This window comes from Echeneis naucrates, chromosome 4, assembly GCF_900963305.1.
Source record: "Echeneis naucrates chromosome 4, fEcheNa1.1, whole genome shotgun sequence".
NCBI lineage: Eukaryota > Metazoa > Chordata > Actinopteri > Carangiformes > Echeneidae > Echeneis > Echeneis naucrates.
In genome coordinates this window covers 6,379,191-6,397,364 of record NC_042514.1, presented here as the reverse complement: position 1 = coordinate 6,397,364, position 18,174 = coordinate 6,379,191, and the positions used below count along the sequence as shown (strand labels likewise).

At 38.7% G+C, this 18,174-nt stretch overlaps 3 protein-coding genes across 5 annotated transcripts; 1 reads left to right on the top strand and 2 right to left on the bottom strand.

Annotated features, from left to right (window-relative positions):
* Positions 1 to 2,031: 2,031 nt before the first annotated feature.
* Positions 2,032 to 9,631, bottom strand: faah (fatty acid amide hydrolase). Of its 2 annotated transcripts, XM_029499437.1 has the most exons (16): positions 9,192 to 9,631; positions 8,347 to 8,460; positions 7,963 to 8,103; positions 7,684 to 7,817; positions 7,292 to 7,498; positions 7,155 to 7,195; positions 6,899 to 7,023; positions 5,742 to 5,867; positions 5,525 to 5,622; positions 5,239 to 5,338; positions 5,063 to 5,106; positions 4,935 to 4,974; positions 4,741 to 4,849; positions 4,401 to 4,546; positions 3,953 to 4,042; positions 2,032 to 2,931 (listed from the first exon to the last, which is right to left on the bottom strand). In XM_029499437.1, the coding sequence occupies exons 1-16, from the start codon at positions 9,405 to 9,407 to the stop codon at positions 2,923 to 2,925; spliced, it is 1,740 nt and encodes a 579-aa protein (XP_029355297.1). In that variant the 5' UTR covers positions 9,408 to 9,631; the 3' UTR covers positions 2,032 to 2,922. The 2 variants fall into 2 exon arrangements, with proteins under 2 accessions (XP_029355297.1, XP_029355296.1); XM_029499436.1 differs by lacking the exon at positions 2,032 to 2,931 and having other exon boundaries at positions 3,301 to 4,042.
* Positions 9,632 to 10,465: 834 nt separating this feature from the next.
* LOC115041730 (cytochrome b-c1 complex subunit 6, mitochondrial-like) lies at positions 10,466 to 12,709 on the bottom strand. Of its 2 annotated transcripts, none has more exons than XM_029499440.1 (4): positions 12,567 to 12,620; positions 12,264 to 12,299; positions 11,544 to 11,705; positions 10,466 to 10,700 (listed from the first exon to the last, which is right to left on the bottom strand). In XM_029499440.1, exons 1-4 carry the CDS (start codon positions 12,618 to 12,620, stop codon positions 10,668 to 10,670), a joined length of 285 nt encoding a protein of 94 aa, XP_029355300.1. In that variant the 3' UTR covers positions 10,466 to 10,667. The 2 variants fall into 2 exon arrangements, with proteins under 2 accessions (XP_029355300.1, XP_029355299.1); XM_029499439.1 differs by having other exon boundaries at positions 10,469 to 10,700; positions 12,576 to 12,709.
* A 651-nt stretch (positions 12,710 to 13,360) lies between these two features.
* Positions 13,361 to 17,037, top strand: LOC115042065 (cytochrome P450 2J6-like). The gene is made up of 9 exons (XM_029500087.1): positions 13,361 to 13,564; positions 13,752 to 13,914; positions 14,311 to 14,460; positions 14,562 to 14,722; positions 14,851 to 15,027; positions 15,308 to 15,455; positions 15,955 to 16,142; positions 16,226 to 16,367; positions 16,841 to 17,037. The coding sequence occupies exons 1-9, from the start codon at positions 13,361 to 13,363 to the stop codon at positions 17,035 to 17,037; spliced, it is 1,530 nt and encodes a 509-aa protein (XP_029355947.1).
* The last annotated feature ends 1,137 nt before the right edge of the window (positions 17,038 to 18,174 follow it).

The following is an 18,174-nucleotide window of genomic DNA, read 5'->3' as shown; positions in this document are numbered from 1 at the left end:
CACGCACTGTCTGCATTTTTTACTGTACGTGTTTAAGCACATTTGCAGAGCATTTATCTCCCCAATGTAAACCAATTTGGCTATAAGGGCCTTGGGCCAAGCAAGGCGCTGAGGGAAAGAAAGGAAAACTCAAACCTAGCAGATGTGCAGAGAAGGGAGGATGGGAGAGCTGGTGAGGACACGGGGGTTGATGAACAACTGAATACAGCAAAAAAAAAAAAAAAAAGGGGGAAAGCGGAACCGCATTGGAGAAAAAGAGCATCCCTTGTCCGGAGGGTAAGCTTTTCAAACTTGGGATAGGGGCCTTTAAAGCCGATAGAACGTGGATTCACTGAATTGTTGAGTCACAGAATCTGAGAAAATCACACGGAGCTCGCAGTTAATCCTGTCATAGTGAAATCGGTGAGCATACTTTGGGGATCCCATCCCCTTCTGAAGATATTTGGAGCCTGCTGTATTGACAGAGCTGCTGTTTGATACCGCCTATACACCTGTATCAGCTGTCTGTTAATCTGCCTTCCCCTCCTCCCACTAGTCCTCCGCAGCATGCTGCCTCTGCTGGTAGTAATGGCTGATGAAATGGACCAAAGACCTAAAAGCTGCCAATCTTGCTGCTTCTTGATGTCTACTCTAAGTGGCTGTGGGTACAGACTGAACTTGTCACTTTGATCATCTGGAAGGCAGGAGTCTTGCTGTGTCAAACATTACTACTTGCAATTCTGCGGCGCCATAAAGACTATGGGCTCCTTGGTCCCTGAAATGGGACATTAAGAGAGAATCATCCGAGTTTAGTTGTGGTGATATCAAGGTGTTTTATTTGCTTGCACACAGGCAGGGTCTGAATGTGTTTCAATGGCTTTTAAAGTACCTGATCTTAGAGCCTAAGGTTCCTGTAAATGAGGTGTTTGCTGCTCTTATCAATGAGACGTTACATGAGAAGAGCATCTTGGCCTGTCAGGACTGTTGAACCATTCTGCGTTGAGTACAACAGGCTGAGCTTTGGCCAGGTTCCCCTCTAACTATTTCAACTATTTTCTACCAATACTGAAACAGTAGGCTTTACAGCTTACACTAATTCTAATTACGTTGACAAAGTGTTATGTCATGTGATACTGTGTAATGGTGGGAATTTTTTTGAAAGGTTTTAAATTATGGTAAAAATATGGCTGTTGGCTGTAGTTACGTACATTTGTCCATCCTCAAAGTTCAAAAAAAGCTCACCAGGATTTGTCTTCTACAAGTATACGGGGGCTTAATAAGAGCCACTAACGCAACTTTAAACACTAGTTTTCTTTAGCTCTTACACAAATATTTAGCAGTTCTGTTTGGACTCTGTTTTAAATATTGCAACTAAGGCCATAATAGCTTCTGCATGCATGCTAATCATCATTTCGTTAGTTACAACTCTGTGAGACTTTTCAAACATATCGTCACTACAACAGGCCCATAAACTACAAACTGTTGTATGATATAAGATTGTGTGTTCATGTTGTCATCGGCATGTTCCTGGCCAGAAACTGGTTAAGAGTGAAGGGATATGCAGGAATACCACGCTAGGTTAGATTTCAAATATTGACTTGACTTGTTATTGCTTAGTTATTTTTGCATTGATCAAAGAATGTTTTAGGTTTATTTAAATGTTTATCTTTGAATTAGTCAAAATGACAGTCCCTCAAATGAAAGTTGGCCTAAAAAAAATAAATCAATTAATATATTTAAGTAAGTTGATGTCTGTTTCATTCTATTATCGTATAAATAAAATAAGATTATATGGGAGTTTAAATAGTCACACTTTCACTTTTATGGATGGCTATTTTGTGTAAACTGTAAAATTTGACAGCATAGAAATAATGTTTCGATTGATTTGAATGTTTAATACAGAATAATATACAACTACCAACGTGTTAGTAAATGTATTTAATGGGCCAATTTGACAGCTGAATGTGTGTGTGTGTGTGTGTGTCTGTGTGTGTGTCATTGCCTCTGTCTCAGATCCTGAGGGATTTATGAACAATGTCAAGTTCCCTCTGAAGACCTGAGTCTCTTCACTGCCTCTTAAAGCTTAATGCTCCCTGACTGAGTGGCACAGCGAGAGCCACACACTCTCTCTCTATGTGCCACAGATAATGCTAAGAACAACCTCTCAATTCCAGCTCTCCTCCAAGCCTAATGTGCCCTCCTTCCTCCACCGTGCCACACCAGTGCAAACGTGGGCGATTGTAATGGAAAACAGTAGCATAGTCCCTAATGGTTTCCCATCCCAGGAGAGTTTTAAAACATATGTAAATTTATGTAAGCCCAACAGAAACACATATTTACAATAACACATGGTAATCACAATATGACGACATGGCATGCTGGCCTCGTAGATGGAGGCGCCATGTGTCATTAGTCTTCTTTACCTCTTTTCTGTTTCCAGTTAAAGCATCAGTGCAACAATCTCTCACAAAAAGAATGAAATGATATGCGCTCGTCTGTGGCACGGTGATGGAGAAGCAGAGGTGGAGGGTAAAGAAGAATGTAAAGGAAAAGGTTTTGTGCCTTCACGGCTGCTGACTGAAGCACACTATAGGAAGTTAGCTTATCAAATATTAGACAATGCATAGGTTAGAAAAGTTGCACATATCATATTATAAACAACTTGTTTGCGATCATATCTTACCTGCACAATATGACTCCAACATCTGAAAACTAATTTCAACATTTCTGTAATGGTAATAAACTGGACACAGACTGGCAACTGAGGTACTCTGTTATACTCACAGACATTGTAGCATAATAGTCTGTCAATTCTTGCAACAAGAGATGATGAGTGACAATATTTTGGTCAAATATGGGTGATCCCAGTCAGTACTTACAGTGGAACGCTATCAAATAGAACATTTCTTCCCACATCTTTCACTGAAGGTAGGTGGATGTCTCTTACTGACACTACATGAACCCCATGGACACACACACACACACACACACACACACACACACACACACACACACACACACACACACACACACACACACACACACACACACACACACACACACACACACACACACAAAACACAAACAGATAGAATTAATATATTCTCGTGTTCCAGGTTTGCTCATTTCAGTTTGAGTAAGTTTAGCATTACTTTGATTTGCCAAATGTTGAACATGTGGATTGTGCGGTGCCTGCTGGGTATTGCACTTAATACAGGGCATATATAAATGAATGAAACCTGAAATTAGGAGTGCAGAAAAGAGCGCCTTATTTCTTCTGGTGTAAAGACATTTCTCACAACTGCCAATACACAAGAAAAGTAATATTGCCATTTTATTGACATACTAAAAAAGTAACCATAGGGAATAGAATAAAATGAAAACGTGTTGGTACTCCTTCCCACTAGGTACCAGCTCACTTCAAACACTGACCATAGTGACTCTCAATTTTGCCTCATGTTGTCGTGAATTTAGTTGGCTCTATGGTTTGCTGTATGGCATGAAATATTGAACAATATCAGTGATGGCAAAACAGAACAGAAGCTTTTTGCAATTCATTACAAAAACAAACAGACAAAAAGATTGAGAGATAATACAATCACGACTGTAAGTGTCTTCTGCTGTACACCTTTGTTAGGTACAATAAAGATTGAGTATTTTTGTATTTTGTTAATGAATGAGATTAGCTCGTTAAAAGCTATTTTTTACTATTGAACCTGATTAACATCCTCAGTTGAAACAACGTTGCCGTAATTCAGTTGACAGTTGATCATATTTCAGTTTGTTTTAATGTGCACTATTGAAATGTGCTGTTATGATTCATAATGTCCAAAAGAATTTTCAAAAAAATTATTTGAAATCGGACCGTTCTTTTGTTTTCAGAAAGAATGTCCTTAGTTTACACAAAACATATTTAACATTAGATTTGTAGCTTGCAGGTTAACTCTCCACTCTGTTTGACCAGTTTTTCTACCTCTTTCATGAGGCGCAGGCAGAGCTCATCCCGCCACGGCAGGGCGACACATTGCACCGCCACAGGCAGACCCTCGCCTCCAGTCACAGCCTGAACACAGACACAGACTCCAGTAAGACAGGTGTCAGTAACCTCATCCATCACAGTCTGCTGCCTCCATCTACTGACCCACTGTGGAACTACACTTTTTAGACTCACTAATGGGGCCTGAAACTGGAGTTGAGGGTGATGCAATAGGAGTGCTATCCCTGCTGCCTGCCCCACCACTGTCTCTGTGTGACTCTCTTTTATTGTATGATCAAATGGTTTGAACTGTTAATTTGGCATCTGCAGACTAATAAACAATTTAATATCAATAGTACAAAGATAAATTGAACTTTAACATTTTTGAGTTCAGCTACTGCTTTGTATAAATTGACATCAGTGACCTCTCACTGGTGTTTACTACCTCTTTGAAGAGCTTGTCCATATGGTCCTGATAAATGCCTTTATAGTGCTTGAGTTCCTCCTCATCCTCTGCTGTCACCATAGAAACGGGTACTACACCAGCAGGAAAGTTAAGGAGATTGTACAGCATTGCGTACGTGAGAGTGCCTAAAAGGAAAAAAAAAAAAAAAAAACAGAAGAAGTTATTCACTGGTCGATGATAGAAACATTTGATAAGAATAATTTTGCTGCAAGTTACGAGAACAGTTTCGTGATCAAATATTCATATTATAGAGAAGAAAGGGACACTCTCTCTTATCTCTCTCGCCATGTTGGCCAAAAATCAGTTCAGTATGTCGTACCGGAAACCTTGCCGCAGTAAAAAAGGCTGTAGGCTGGTCCAACCACTGGGCACAACATCACCTCAATGTTGCATCTTCTCCAATCTTCTATTACTTCTTTAGTGTAGTCCTAATGAAAACAAGAGAATTGAATTTCCCCTTGCCTGTACACATGCTTGCATAAGCATCATTAGCTGACAGCTAGCTAATAGTACCTCAGCAGCAGCATGCTGCTCCCACAATTTTTTAACAGATCTGAAAAGGAGGTAGAGAAAGCTCAGTATTTTGTGGCCTTTTGCAGTCGTATGAAATGTAAAAAACAAAACACAACTTCAGCTCTCACCCAACTCCGATGGTGGCACTTGTGATCTCAGAAAGACGAGGGTACTGCAGCAGCATGACGTGAGACACACTTTAATCAATATCATAGCCATTTTTATCAGTTCGTAACTAAGATATTTTTCAACCTATGTTCATATTCATTCTCCCTGGGAGAGTTTTATATTGTCTTTAACTCACCAGAGGCTTAATGAGGAACAACAATGTTTTCTTCATCCATGTTGGAAGAGATAGAGAGATGACTTGATCTCTGATAGAGGGGTCTAAAGGGCTTCCTTCCCTAAAGCAGAATCAAAGTATACAGGCAAAAATTAAAACAAACTGTTAAAGGTAATTGCTCTGGGAACGTTGTAGTTAATTCTTTGAGCTCATATTAACATCTAACTAAATCCCAAAAATATACTCCACTTATGCACAATCATCAAACAATTTTACCTTATTAAGAATGTTCAAGGAAAACTCTTACAATTTTTGGAGCAAGGTGGTACCTCCATCTGCCAAGATTCCCTTTACCAAAAGTTCATTGGCAACGTAACCGATCCTTGGAGGCCTGTAAGGCACTAGCTACAGGCGAGGGTCACCCAAAGGGAAAGACAGACTGCATTAAAAGCAATAAATGCACATCACATATTTTAGGTGGCCATTAATCATAGAGCGTGTGTCAGTATGCAGTTTAGTCTTACAGTGTGGCCTGCTTGCTCCAACAAGTTTTTGATTTCTCTGATGGCTCGGGCCATGCTGGGAGTTGGCTGCATGTACCCATCATCTTCAATGTAACCGATTCTCAGAGGTTTGGAGCTGTGGTATATCTGAGGATCATACAGTTTCACTCTGTGAACTATTTGGACAGAGTCACACATTTCTGGTAGATAATGGACATCTACTGATAAGTGGCTGTGGCTTATTTTAAGGCACAATCAAAATCTCTTCTAACCATGAGCTACAGATTTTGGCACTGTGTTTTCATGTGCATAATCTTTGCCAAGTATGTACTTTAATTTAAGTTAAACATTCATTTTCTGCTGCTAGATGCCTCCAAAGAGTTTCATGATATCATCACCACTAAATTTGCACAACTTATATAAATAAAATAAGATTGAGGCATTATAAAAATAAAAATGTGTAAATGTGGCTGAAAAATTTTATTAATATAAAATTATAAAAAATAGTAACTTACTTTATATTAATAAAAATTATGGATTTCCCTGGGTTTGAAAATTGCTAAAAATATTTGGAAAAACTTGTGCACAAAGCTAAAGTAAATATGTAACTACTTAATGTCAAACTTTAATTCTCCTGGTGTGATAGAAAAGGACAAACGTGGTTAAGTATGTTGTGCTGTACCATATATAGTTGATCTAAACTCATTATTGGAAAGCACATCTCCGAAAAGAAAACAGAAAAGAAAAACAGGAAGCAAACTACTCAAGGGAGTTTCCATCACTGAGACTTTCGCAAAAGAAGCAGTTGAACAGTTGAAATTTCCAAGGATTTCAACTGAATTAGCAGCCTGGTTCCTTACATCACTCCCGACTAGAAAAACAAAATTGACCCAAGGAAATTACAAATACTTTGAATTATCTGACACTTTTTTGTTCTGAATAAAATCCTGCATTCATTAAAGGAAATTAATTTATTTATACTATGTATATTCATGCGGTAAATAGACAAGCTCATGGATCCATGTCAGACCTAGCTTTAGACAAGTCCCCCCACCCAATTCAAGTCAATGGATACCTGGGGTTGTATTCTCAGTTCTCTGTACGTTAAGCCTGTTAAAGCTAATGTGTTATTAGTTAAATTATGGTGTGTAATTAAAATCTGGTTGGACTTGACATACCTGCACATTGAAAGGAATGGGTGGAACAGTTGGGTCCAGGGAAAACATGTGATCACAAAGCAGAGCCTGCATACACAGAGCCAGACTCTCTACATCTTTTGCCATGGGTCCAGCAGATGAGAACACTAAGTTTATAAGAAATATATTATAATAGTAGTTGTGGATAGGTCAAAGAAACAATGGCTAAATGAATACACATTGAATTGAAAACCATGGTGCAATTCTGTAAATGATATATTATGGACTTTATCCTTACCTGACTTTTGCCCTCGATAAATGGGCTTCACACCATTTGAGCTGATCAAGAAACAAGGAAACATGATATAATTTCATGCAAACTATCATGACTGCATAGTGTTTAGTTATAAAACTACCTGCAGGAGAAACACTCACCTAAGCCGACCTGTTGTTGGCTTGAAGCCACAGATCCCACAGAAAGAGGCAGGAATACGAATGCTACCCCCTATATCACTGCCTAAACCAAGCAGGGAGCCTCCTCCACCAATGAGGGCCCCCTCCCCCCCAGATGAACCTCCAGATGTCTTCTGGAGGTTACAGGGATTCCGGGTCTGCCCATAGATGGGGTTACTGCAGTCATAACTGGGTTTGAAACAATAAAAACATACTGTTTAGAAACAAGCATCACAGGCTTTGGACATCTAAAAAAGTGCAAAAAAGAAACCCACCAACCATCTGACTATTCTTCTTACACTTTGTGTTGTAAGAATTGTGTCTAACAGAGTCTCCTGTGACTTTCATGATATCTGGTTTTAGAAATGATTTACCTTAACAAGGCTTGAGGTATGTTGGTTTTCACAAAGGGAATAGCTCCTTGAAGCTTCAAAACTTCAACAAGTACACTGTCCCTTGTGTCAGGCAGACCCAGATTAATGACTATACCACATGAAGAGTCTTGATTCTTGTGTTGACAGATGAAAACAAAGAGAGCAGCGTTAGGGAGGCATACTTTGTCAAGGATGCTGTTGCACTTGTAAAATTGCATTATACGTTTGCAAACCCTGAAAGTTAAATGCTGGTTCAATGATTCGCTGACAACAAATTACCTTATATCCAATGTTCTCTTTGATGCTAACTGGAACTCCATACAAGAGACCATCCTTGCTGGAGTTGATAGTTTTTAGTTGGTCAAAACTCTCGAGCAAAATCCCAGTGCAACAGTTCAGCTTTTTGTGTACAGCCAGAGTCTGTAAGAAAAGAAATCAAATAAAGGAAAACACTAGAAAAGAAAAACAGCACAGAAAGGTCTTGCTTTCATGGAAAACAAGGTCTAGTGAAAGGAACGCAAATAGTAAAAAAGCTGTAAAATGTTTTAGTCTAATGATTGTGCGTGACTCTAAATACAGTTCAGATAGAAATAATAATTATTATTGGTTTGGGATTTTTCTGATCTGCAAAAAAAAAAAAAGCTGCATTGCTGTGAAACAAACCTTTTCCACATAGGAGTAAAACACATCCTCTGGGCTTAACACACCCTCTCGCAGTTGCTTTGTCAACTCAGAGAGGGACAGACTCAAGATCGCAGCAGAGTCAGTTGTTGGATGCTAGGAGAAACGCAACATGAAGTCAAAATTTCTGAGAAAATACAGAAATACTAATTACAACTCTTTAAACAACCACTATAACGCTTCATAAAATTGTGTACCACAGATTATTCTTAAATAGGTCTTAAATAAAAGGTCTGTTTTTTTACTCAAAAACATTTTTAAATTTTCTCCACACATCTAAGATGCCCACTAAGCAAGTGATCCAGTCTCTTATAGTGGATCAAACTGGAATGTGGGAGCATCTGTGAGTTATCTCTGTTTTTTGTTTCCCCAGGAGTCCAAATCTGATATGCAAATAAATAAATAAATAAAATAAAAACAAATAAATAAACCTATAAAATAGTCAGGTGCAGATCTGGGTTTAAATATCTTTCCTACTATGACAGGTTAAAAGAGGTTAAAATTAGGGCTTCTGACCTCCCATTGCTAAAAGAATTTTTCTACAATATTTCAACAAGTCTGATGCTGAACATTTAATGATTAGGTAACCTAATCATTAAATGTTAACTCTTGTTAACAGATGTTCCCATCAGTAAGACAGATAGCAGCTCATTCAAATGACGTCTAAAGCCGGCTCCTGAATATGACCCGTCTCTGCCATGACCGATCGAAAAGTCCACTTTCCTCGTCGTTACACAACATAATTGTGTGTCAGCGTTAATGGAAATGGTGAAACTTTCCCCCTCCATGCAGACAGGCCATCCCCTCCCCATCTTAAGCCGACTCACCATCTCCTTGTAGCGGAGGACAGCCTGTTCCGCCCGCTGCAGGCTCTCGGTCCTCCGGTCTCTGGCTCTCCGGATCTTGTCCTTCGCCTCCCGGTGGCCGGCGACCTTCCGAGCCAGCAGCACCAGAGCTCCCACGCCGCAGGCAACAGCCGTCAGCACGGCCGCTCTCCGGTTGTCCAGCTCAAGTCCTCGAAGAAACTGCTCCACTTCGTCCATGCTGCTTCTCTGGCCGCTTTTAGCCAACTGGACAAAGGCCAGCTAACTCAGGCTAACGCACTCGGAGTGAAAGTCAAAAACGGCGCGGTTAGCACGGATGGTTACACATCTGTGAAGGAGTCCGCACGACTTCAGTGGCTCTTATAAAAACTCACGACTGCCAACACGCCCTAAAGACATAAAGTATGCAAAAGCTAAGCTAACACGACAAGTAGGTCAGATGGTGCTAATGCTACACGGAACTTAGCTGCTGCACAGGTTGCCATGGTATATTACAAATACATCACCATGGCAACCTGTGTTGACGTCCTGCTGCATCCAGAAACAGGGTATCTTTAAGAGGAGGTGGAAAATTTTAACAAGACATATCAAGACTTTAATTATATATATATATATATATATATATATATATATGTTAGATTTTTACCACTGAGGTCCACCTGGCCAGATCTCATGTGGGGATGTGCGTTTGCCGTCATCAATATACAGTACGTAAATACAAAATAAATTAAGCCAATACTGGCTATATTTTTGTTCCTGTATCTCAAAAGGTGGTGATGTGTGTATAAAAGACACCTGTGAAAAGTAGGTGGCCGTTGGTAAGTTTCAGTCTTTTATAACTATAAAGCAATAAAGCATATTACCACATTTTATTCTGCTTGTTACTCAGTGTTTTCACAATACAAAAGAATGTCCTTTAAAATCATTACATAACCTAGTGCCACTGTCTTTGAAGTCGTGGAGCACTTTTGAGACTGGGGTGAAGGTTAACTCATTTGACCATGTAACCATTCCCCCCCACACCACAAAACCTTTAAATGTATTCACCTTTGTAATGTGTTAATGTACCATAATAGCTTTATAATTGTTAACAGTGTAATCGTGTGCTGCAATGATTGCGTTTGGTCTCCTGATTTAAGATCAAAATCAGTTGGGTCTCATAAGCAGTTCTTCTAATGGCTTAATTATGCCATACAATACACCTGTGTTGAAGCACCTGCATTATGCTCTCTACTCTGCTTTTTCTTTCAGTTTGTAACCTGCATGTAAAAGCCACACAATAAACCTGGAATACTGTAAGGTTTTCAAGCCACCCACTTTAATGTTGACTCGGAGGACCTTGTTAAATACTTCAGCTTCATCACAGGAGCAGATATAGTATACACTTAGTTATAACATACAGCAGATCCACATATGGATGTATTTAAAACAATATTTGCAGAATGTCATCAGTCAGTGGTGCAGCAATCAGAAGGGATTTCACTTGACAGAATGAAACAGTTTGTGAGCCACCTGGAGAGAGAACATAAGAATTAATACATTTTCAAGAATATACTACACACTGCGCAAAATTAGAATGAGAAGAGCTTGAAGTAATTTTGAAATTGGAATGTCACTTAATTTAGAGGTTACAACTTGTAATATGAAGGTTGTGGATATGCCGCTGGTTTTGTTAGTGAAAATACAATTATTCATATTCATCACATATTCATCACATTCAGAACCCAAATTTACATTAGTGTAGACATTTTTTTTTACTCTAAGGATGTGCTGTCAAATAAAAAGAGAAACAGATAAAGTAGCTAGTATTTCATTAGAACACTTTGGTAATGAGAAGACAATATCCTCACTGCTGCTGCATGTGTGTTAACTTCTTGGACACCTTACTTGGAAATGTTAAAAAATTTTGCATACATTTTGTATATTCAGAGGCAATTTGTCCTGAAATATATATCAAAATACAGCCCAAAGTATTTAAACGTTGTAAAGGTTGAATAGGCATTACTGTAACTTTTGCATACAAGTAAAAGGGAGAGCTGTGGAAAATTCAGAAATGAAGCTGTAATTGGCCCATCAATCATAAAAATATAGACCGTATAAATGGAACCTTGTGTTACAAAAATTGCGTGTAAATTCCAGACTTTTTTCCCGACCAAGGTACATGAGGCACAAATGAATCAAAATTAAGAAAAATAAATACATTTTAATTTAATTTCAAATAAATTTTTGTAACTTTGGTGTCCACTGTTAGCAAAGCTGATGCTGGTGAACCTGATAAGCAAAATGGCTCTTGGTGGCTTTGGTGTGTCCTAACTAACTTATTGCTCAGTTAAAATGGAGGATAAAAATACTTACACAGTGGTCACGGGCATGTAGGAAGTCAAACAGCTCCTCGGTGCAATCCTCCTCTGTTGAAGACCGAGACCCGACCCTGGTCTCACATTGCTCCAGACGCTCCCGAGTGTGGACGCAATGCTCAGCCTCTTCACACTTCTGTCTCACTAAATCGATTGGATCCTTGGACAAAATACACAGTGCTACCTTCAGGGTTGTCCTCCAGAAGGAGAAATGGATTCAACTGCCACATCAGCCAAGACAAATTATACTAAAAGTATAATTTTTTTTCTAATATTGAAAATAAATCAAAAGTTGTATCCCATAAATTTGAGTGAGTGTGCAGACGGTTGTGTGGGTAACCATCCACAGAGACATTCAATGTCCGTCCCTTCATAATATAATGTATGAAAACTGCGCAGTGTTTGGAAGTGAGAGGGGAAAGGAAATTTTTATTGGCTCAAATTTTTATGTTTCTTGCAGGAAGGGAATAAAATACCTTATGTATTGATAGCTAAAGCTCCATGAGCAAGGGCTGACAATGGAGAAAGCCTGAAATAACCCCATCTCTAACTGCCAGGTAATGTACAGGACTCCAAACAGCAGCTCCCAGAAAGGTCCAGAGCTTGTTGCTACAGACTTGCTCTTATTACTCTTTAATTTTTTAAATGTAATGTCTTATTTTCAGAAAGGCTGATAAGTGCGACAGAGATATCCAGTTGCCATATTTCATGAACATACCACCATTTCTTCCTCCTCTTCCTCCTCTTCTTCTTCCTGAAAGACACGGTTTATTCATTTACAGCATTCAACAACAAGATTAAATCTATAGTGTACAAAATAATACACTGTTACCAAGTGGTTACACAAATTGCAGCTGTTGTTATTACACTGATTAGATTGTTTTTGCCTAATCATGGCTCAAACGTTAATGTCAGCTAATGCTAGCTAGCTGTTGATGTAGCACAGTTAGCCGTGTTGTGTTAGCTTGCTGGCTAAAATATTATGTTAAACGCACCGCAGAGTTGGCCTGGCTGCGGAAACATTACTTACGTCCTCGGGTTCTCCGTCCATGATCATTTTCTCTTCGAAAACCATGATTTCCGTGCTCTTCTCTTTGGATGACCGGCTGTTGGAGGACACCACAGGTCACACGACGGGTGAAGTCAGCGGGAACACAACACGCTACATCCGGTTATCACAACCGAACCTTCACAATAAAACACACGCTCCGTTTCCGGTATTGCCATTGCTTGTTTTTCAGATGAACTTGAAACGACTTAGAATAACTACTAAAGACACTTTTTTTAAAAGTATATTCAACTTTGTGTGGTGATGCTGCCAATTATTTGTTAATCAATAATTCTGAAACCAAAGTGTGAATCAAAATACAAACATGCTCTCTCTACTCTCTACATTTTTTTGTAAATTAATTATATTAGGTTAAACACCAAAAATTACAAGAACTTAGATTTTAATGCTGTAACAATTATTATCCAAGCAGGACAACAAAAACTGAAATTGTTGTTGTGCAAAGACTTTCACTTTGGCTGTGAAATGTTTTGTAACACATTAACTAGGGACAAATCTTCCCTTTGGAGATTAGAGTGGTTTTCTGCACACACATTATGACTCTCTGCCCCACTTTCTTTGATATTAGAGTCCAGATCAAACATGCTCTTGTTTGAACAGGCAGAGAAAATCCAGTCACAGCTTGGCCATAAACTGTGGTGTAGATTGGAGAGTTTGTGGAAGAGACGTAGAAGTTTATTACTACTTCTGTGATATGCCATCAGACAGATATAGATCCCAGTGAATCTCGACACAGCAGGCTGAAGATGGATCAACTCTCCGGTGTATCTGTTCCCTCTCTGTGGCTGGACAGTAACAGTCTGCTTATCTTCACTCTGGTCTTCTTGGTGATTGCAGAGTGTTTAAGGAACCGTCGGCCCAGAAACTTTCCTCCGGGACCCCTGGCTCTTCCTCTTGTGGGAAACATGTTCTCTCTGGATTTGAGAAATGCTCACAGAGCAATGACTGAGGTAAGATTATGCAACAGATATAAAGGATAATGTAGAATACTTTTGTCTCACGATGAGATAAATGGTTATTAAATTGCTAGCAATGTAAAAACACAAGCATATAAACATGCAGCTTCAGGAGAACAATAAAAACCATGTTGCAGATACGTTACATCATGGTTTCTCACTTATGGTGTTCTGTTGGCAGTTAGCAGAGACGTATGGTAAAGTATACAGCCTTAAACTCGGCAGCACATGGACGGTGGTTTTGAACGGCCTCAGCACCATGCAAGAAGCTCTACTCAACAAAGGAGACATCTTAAATGACCGCCCAGTAATTCCACTCCATGTTGATGCGTTACCTGACTTTGGTAAAGAGTTGTTTGTAACCTTGTAGATTAAAGAGTACAGTTCCATCACCAGGGATGAAGTCTTTCAGTGGAAATATTTGATTTGTATATTTGTTGTCGAGTTATCCAGTTTAAACTGCTTGTACTCAACCAGGCCTTGCACACAGGAGTCAACTCATTCCAACTTTTCACTCTTTGATTTTGCTTCAATGTTGGATTGATCAGTCAGTAAATCAGTGAGGTTGAAAACCTCAAGAGAAAGACAGAAATCAGGGTCAGCATTTTAATTTATAATCAGGATCATACACACACCATCCTAAATAAATTAAATCCTCAATCAAATCAATCATATAGTTTGTCATTTTAAATGGTGTAAACTTACTTGTGTCATAATATAAATAACATTTTTCTCTACAGGTATTATTTTCACGAATGGACATTTGTGGAAAGAGCAAAGACGATTTGCCCTCTTCACTCTTAAATACTTTGGAGTTGGCAAGAGATCTTTGGAATCTTCCATATTGAATGAATTTATTTACTTGTCCAAAGAATTTGCAAATGAGAAAGGTAGTGATTCTAACGCACAACATCCCTACACAAATGCTGTAAAATGTCTCAGATATGTAAAGTTTCATTTTCTCTCCGATATGTTTGACGTGCCTCTTCAGGGAAACCCTTTAATCCGCACTACATCATAAACAAAGCTGTTTCCAACATCATCTGCTCCCTGGTTTTTGGTCAACGCTTTGACTACTGTGATGAGAAGTTTCTGAAAATGACACATTTGGTTGATAAAGTAGCCCAAATTGAAGGCTCCATCTGGACTCAGGTATCTCAAATGAAATCTAAGATGTTTACTGTTGTAGTCATTGATTTTGTGACGCACATCTCAAAATATCTCAAAATAGAGATGCACTCTTCTAGTCGTGTTTTTAGCCTTGTGGTTGATATTGGCAGCTGTATAACGCATTCCCCATGCTGATGAAGCATTTTCCCGGCCCACACCATACTGTCCAAAAAATATATTCTGAAATACTCAAGTTGTTGAAAACAGAAATTGATCAGCACAAGAAAGACTTGGATCCCTCTGAGCCCAGAGACTTCATTGACTGCTACCTGAATGAGATTCAGAAGGTGAGCAGAAAAACTACTAATGAATAAATTGGCAAATATTTTGATAATACATTTTTCCCATTTTCTTAATTTAACGTTATATATGAAAATCTCTCTTGAAGACTTTGTTTGATGAAATCACATTATTGTGTCCTGTTGAGTACTGATGAAACACTTGTTTTATTATTTTTCAGAATATAAAAAGTGGGAAAAAAAACTAATTTAATTGTGTAATTGGTTAATAATCATGCAATTAGCAAACATGACAAACCAATTCTGCTTTACAAAATTTCTCCTTCAGATGAAAAAGGACGGTGTAGTGGATTCTGTTTTTCACGAAGAAAACTTGGTGACGTGTGTGTTTGATCTATTTGTGGCCGGTACTGAGACCACGTCCACCACCCTGCGTTGGGCTTTACTCTACATGGCAAAGTACACTGAGATTCAGGGTAGGAAAACATGAATCACACTTATATGCAAGTTGACAGCAGTTGACTAAGCAAAAGCTTCATAATATTATACAATTCTGATAATATTATAATATAATTATAATATACATGATATTATAATACAATATAATTATTATATTATTAAAACTTTATTATCGATGTGATTATAAGACAAGGGATTACTATAAGACTGGACAGTACAATACCCCAACATCAGAAAGTGACTATGCAGGTGGTTGGTTAGTGTGCTAACTTCAGGAAAAGAAAAGTATTAGAAATTGAAAAAAACAACAGTGTTCATTTTCATTTCTGGAGATGGCCGCCAATGAATAAAGGAATCAGGAGTGATGCTGAACTCATTATGTTTCTTCTTGACCGATAAGTAAACAGTTCTTCATGCTAATGTTGGCTATATCCAAAAACAAGACTGCCATTTAGCTTCTTTGATTCTCATTCTTCAGGTAACTAAGTGACAAAGTTATTCCGTCGTGTTGTACAGAAAAAGTCCAGGCTGAGATAGACAGAGTGATCGGACAGTCCAGACAGCCATCCATGGAGGACCGCCCTAAGCTGCCCTACACTGACGCCGTCATCCACGAGCTCCAGAGGATTAGCAACATAGTTCCTCTCAGCCTCCCTCACGTCACCAAAAGAGAGGTCCAACTGGAAGGCTATAAAATCCCAAAGGTCATTCCTCACACTGGCTTTCGTCTTGTTCTGTCACATGTGCACTTGCTCTTCCCTGGACTCAGGCATTAATATCATTTTAGGGTGTTACGGTAATTCCCAATTTGACCTCGGTGCTGTTCGACAAGAGCACGTGGGAGACGCCCTACACCTTTAACCCAGGACACTTTTTAAATAAGGAGGGCAAGTTTGTGAAACAAGCTGCTTTCATCCCTTTCTCTCTTGGCAAGTATCATAACACAAACACAGCAATGTCATCGACACAACGGCACAAATTACAAGTTTGATCATTTTCCTATTGAATGTTTTCCTCACACTTCGTCAATCGATTGATTTTTTATTGAGGACATTATAGAAATTTTTCATAAATTCTCATTTAGCCAGATCAAAGTGTATCTTGCATGTGAAGTAAAACTGTGTCAAAGTTGTTAAATCACTGCATAATGCACGCTGCATTTAGCTATCAGTGACATGACTTGAGTCAATGTGTGCAGCTTCCACTGGAGCCCAAAGAGTTTTGTCGTTTCAGTCCTGTGACCAGATTTTGATGTGAACAACAGGTTTGGCAGCAGGTTGTTATGTTTTTTTCCAACAACCTGTTGCTGCAAGAAGAAATAGTTGCCTGTCGATTGCCCAACACTCAGATGTTTTTGTCTGTAGCGGCTTTTGTCTGTTAAATTGTTGCATTGCTGCTGCAGGTAAGCGGGCCTGTCTTGGTGAGAACCTGGCCAGAATGGAGCTCTTCCTCTTCTTCACATCCTTCATGCAGCGCTTCACCTTTTCCATGCCTCCTGGGATGGAACCTGTGTTTAAGCCCCAGGCGAGCATCACTCTGAAACCCAGCGAATATGAAATCTGTATCACACAACGTGAAGTTTGTCAATCAAGGATTTAAGTCATTTTTAGATTTATCAGAGAATATGACTTAATCGTTAAAATGAGTCAAGTGTTTAATTGCGGCCTGATGCTTGTCTTTAATCTGCAGCAATAAATATGTTGGTCACATTCTGTCAACAAGCTGACAAACTCACAGCTTGACAGAGTATCACCTCTAAACTTTGCCTATATACAATACACATTCAGCAGAAATGAGGCAATATTAGCATTTTGTGTAGTTTTCATGCCAGCTGACAATTATGAGGCTGATATACAATACGAGGTGTTAAACTCTCTAATTTTATTACACCTGAGCTAAATTAGGCAAGACCACTGCATAGGAATGTAACATATGAGAGTTAATGTGGGTTTGTTGTTGTCAAATTGTGTTGCATTTCCACTTATAATAATGAAATAATAATCAGAAAAAACTAAACAATGATAAATAAATATGTTTCAAAATAATAACCCAATAAAGAAAGGACCAAGAAGGAAAGTGTGAACGTAGATTTGATCCATCTTTACTCTGATAATCATTTAATTACAAAAAAACAAGCATGTTGATGTTTAGAAACCATCCTGCAGGACGACACCAACACCAGCATGTGTGTCACGCCACATTTTAACTGCGTTAAAATTTCACAGAACTGCTCTTCAAAATCTTATTAAGTAACGTAACCAAAGGGCAGCAATTAGGAATTGTTCAATGAGATGGTTGAATGAACTTGACCTCAAACACGCCTGACATCTTTATTGTTGTTAGACAATCATTGACAAGAGCTAAGAGATTGTGAAAATCTCAACCAAAACAACTCTGAGGAAATTTTGTCAAAAGGCAATAAATGTAAATTCTAACAAATCTCAGCCTGCATTAAAAAAAATATCATTGAATCCATTGAATCCTTTTACATACTTAGAAATATTACTTATAATGATAAAAATGATTTAAAAAAAAAGATTAATAACATTAGATAGGAGAAGATTGTGATATTTGCTTTTCAGATTGCAGACTCATTATTTTGAACTCAACATCAGAAGCACCGCGGTCCGATTTAATTCATTATTCTTCCTGCTTTACATAAATGAGTGCACGATAAGATAAGATGACAATGAGAGTGTGGACTCTCACCTATCTGGCATCGTGCTCCCTGCCATC

Bases quoted from the DNA above. Each gene is read 5' to 3' on its own strand.
- LOC115041730 (XM_029499440.1), bottom strand. From the start codon at position 12,620: ATGGTTTTCGAAGAGAAAATGATCATGGACGGAGAACCCGAGGACGTA. The intron at 11,706-12,263 runs GTATGTTCATGA...ATTTTGTCCAAG, and splicing joins AAGAGGAGGAAGAAATGGTG to GATCCAATCGATTTAGTGAG. The intron at 10,701-11,543 runs GTAAGTATTTTT...TTCTCTCTCCAG, and splicing joins TACATGCCCGTGACCACTGT to GTGGCTCACAAACTGTTTCA.
- faah (XM_029499436.1), bottom strand. From the start codon at position 9,407: ATGGACGAAGTGGAGCAGTTTCTTCGAGGACTTGAGCTGGACAACCGG. The intron at 5,623-5,741 runs GTAAGACTAAAC...CCTCGCCTGTAG, and splicing joins TGGAGCAAGCAGGCCACACT to CTAGTGCCTTACAGGCCTCC. The intron at 4,975-5,062 runs GTGAGAGCTGAA...CCTCCTTTTCAG, and splicing joins AGTGCCACCATCGGAGTTGG to ATCTGTTAAAAAATTGTGGG.
- LOC115042065 (XM_029500087.1), top strand. From the start codon at position 13,361: ATGGATCAACTCTCCGGTGTATCTGTTCCCTCTCTGTGGCTGGACAGT. The intron at 16,143-16,225 runs GTCATTCCTCAC...ATATCATTTTAG, and splicing joins AAGGCTATAAAATCCCAAAG to GGTGTTACGGTAATTCCCAA. The intron at 16,368-16,840 runs GCAAGTATCATA...TTGCTGCTGCAG, and splicing joins TTTCATCCCTTTCTCTCTTG to GTAAGCGGGCCTGTCTTGGT.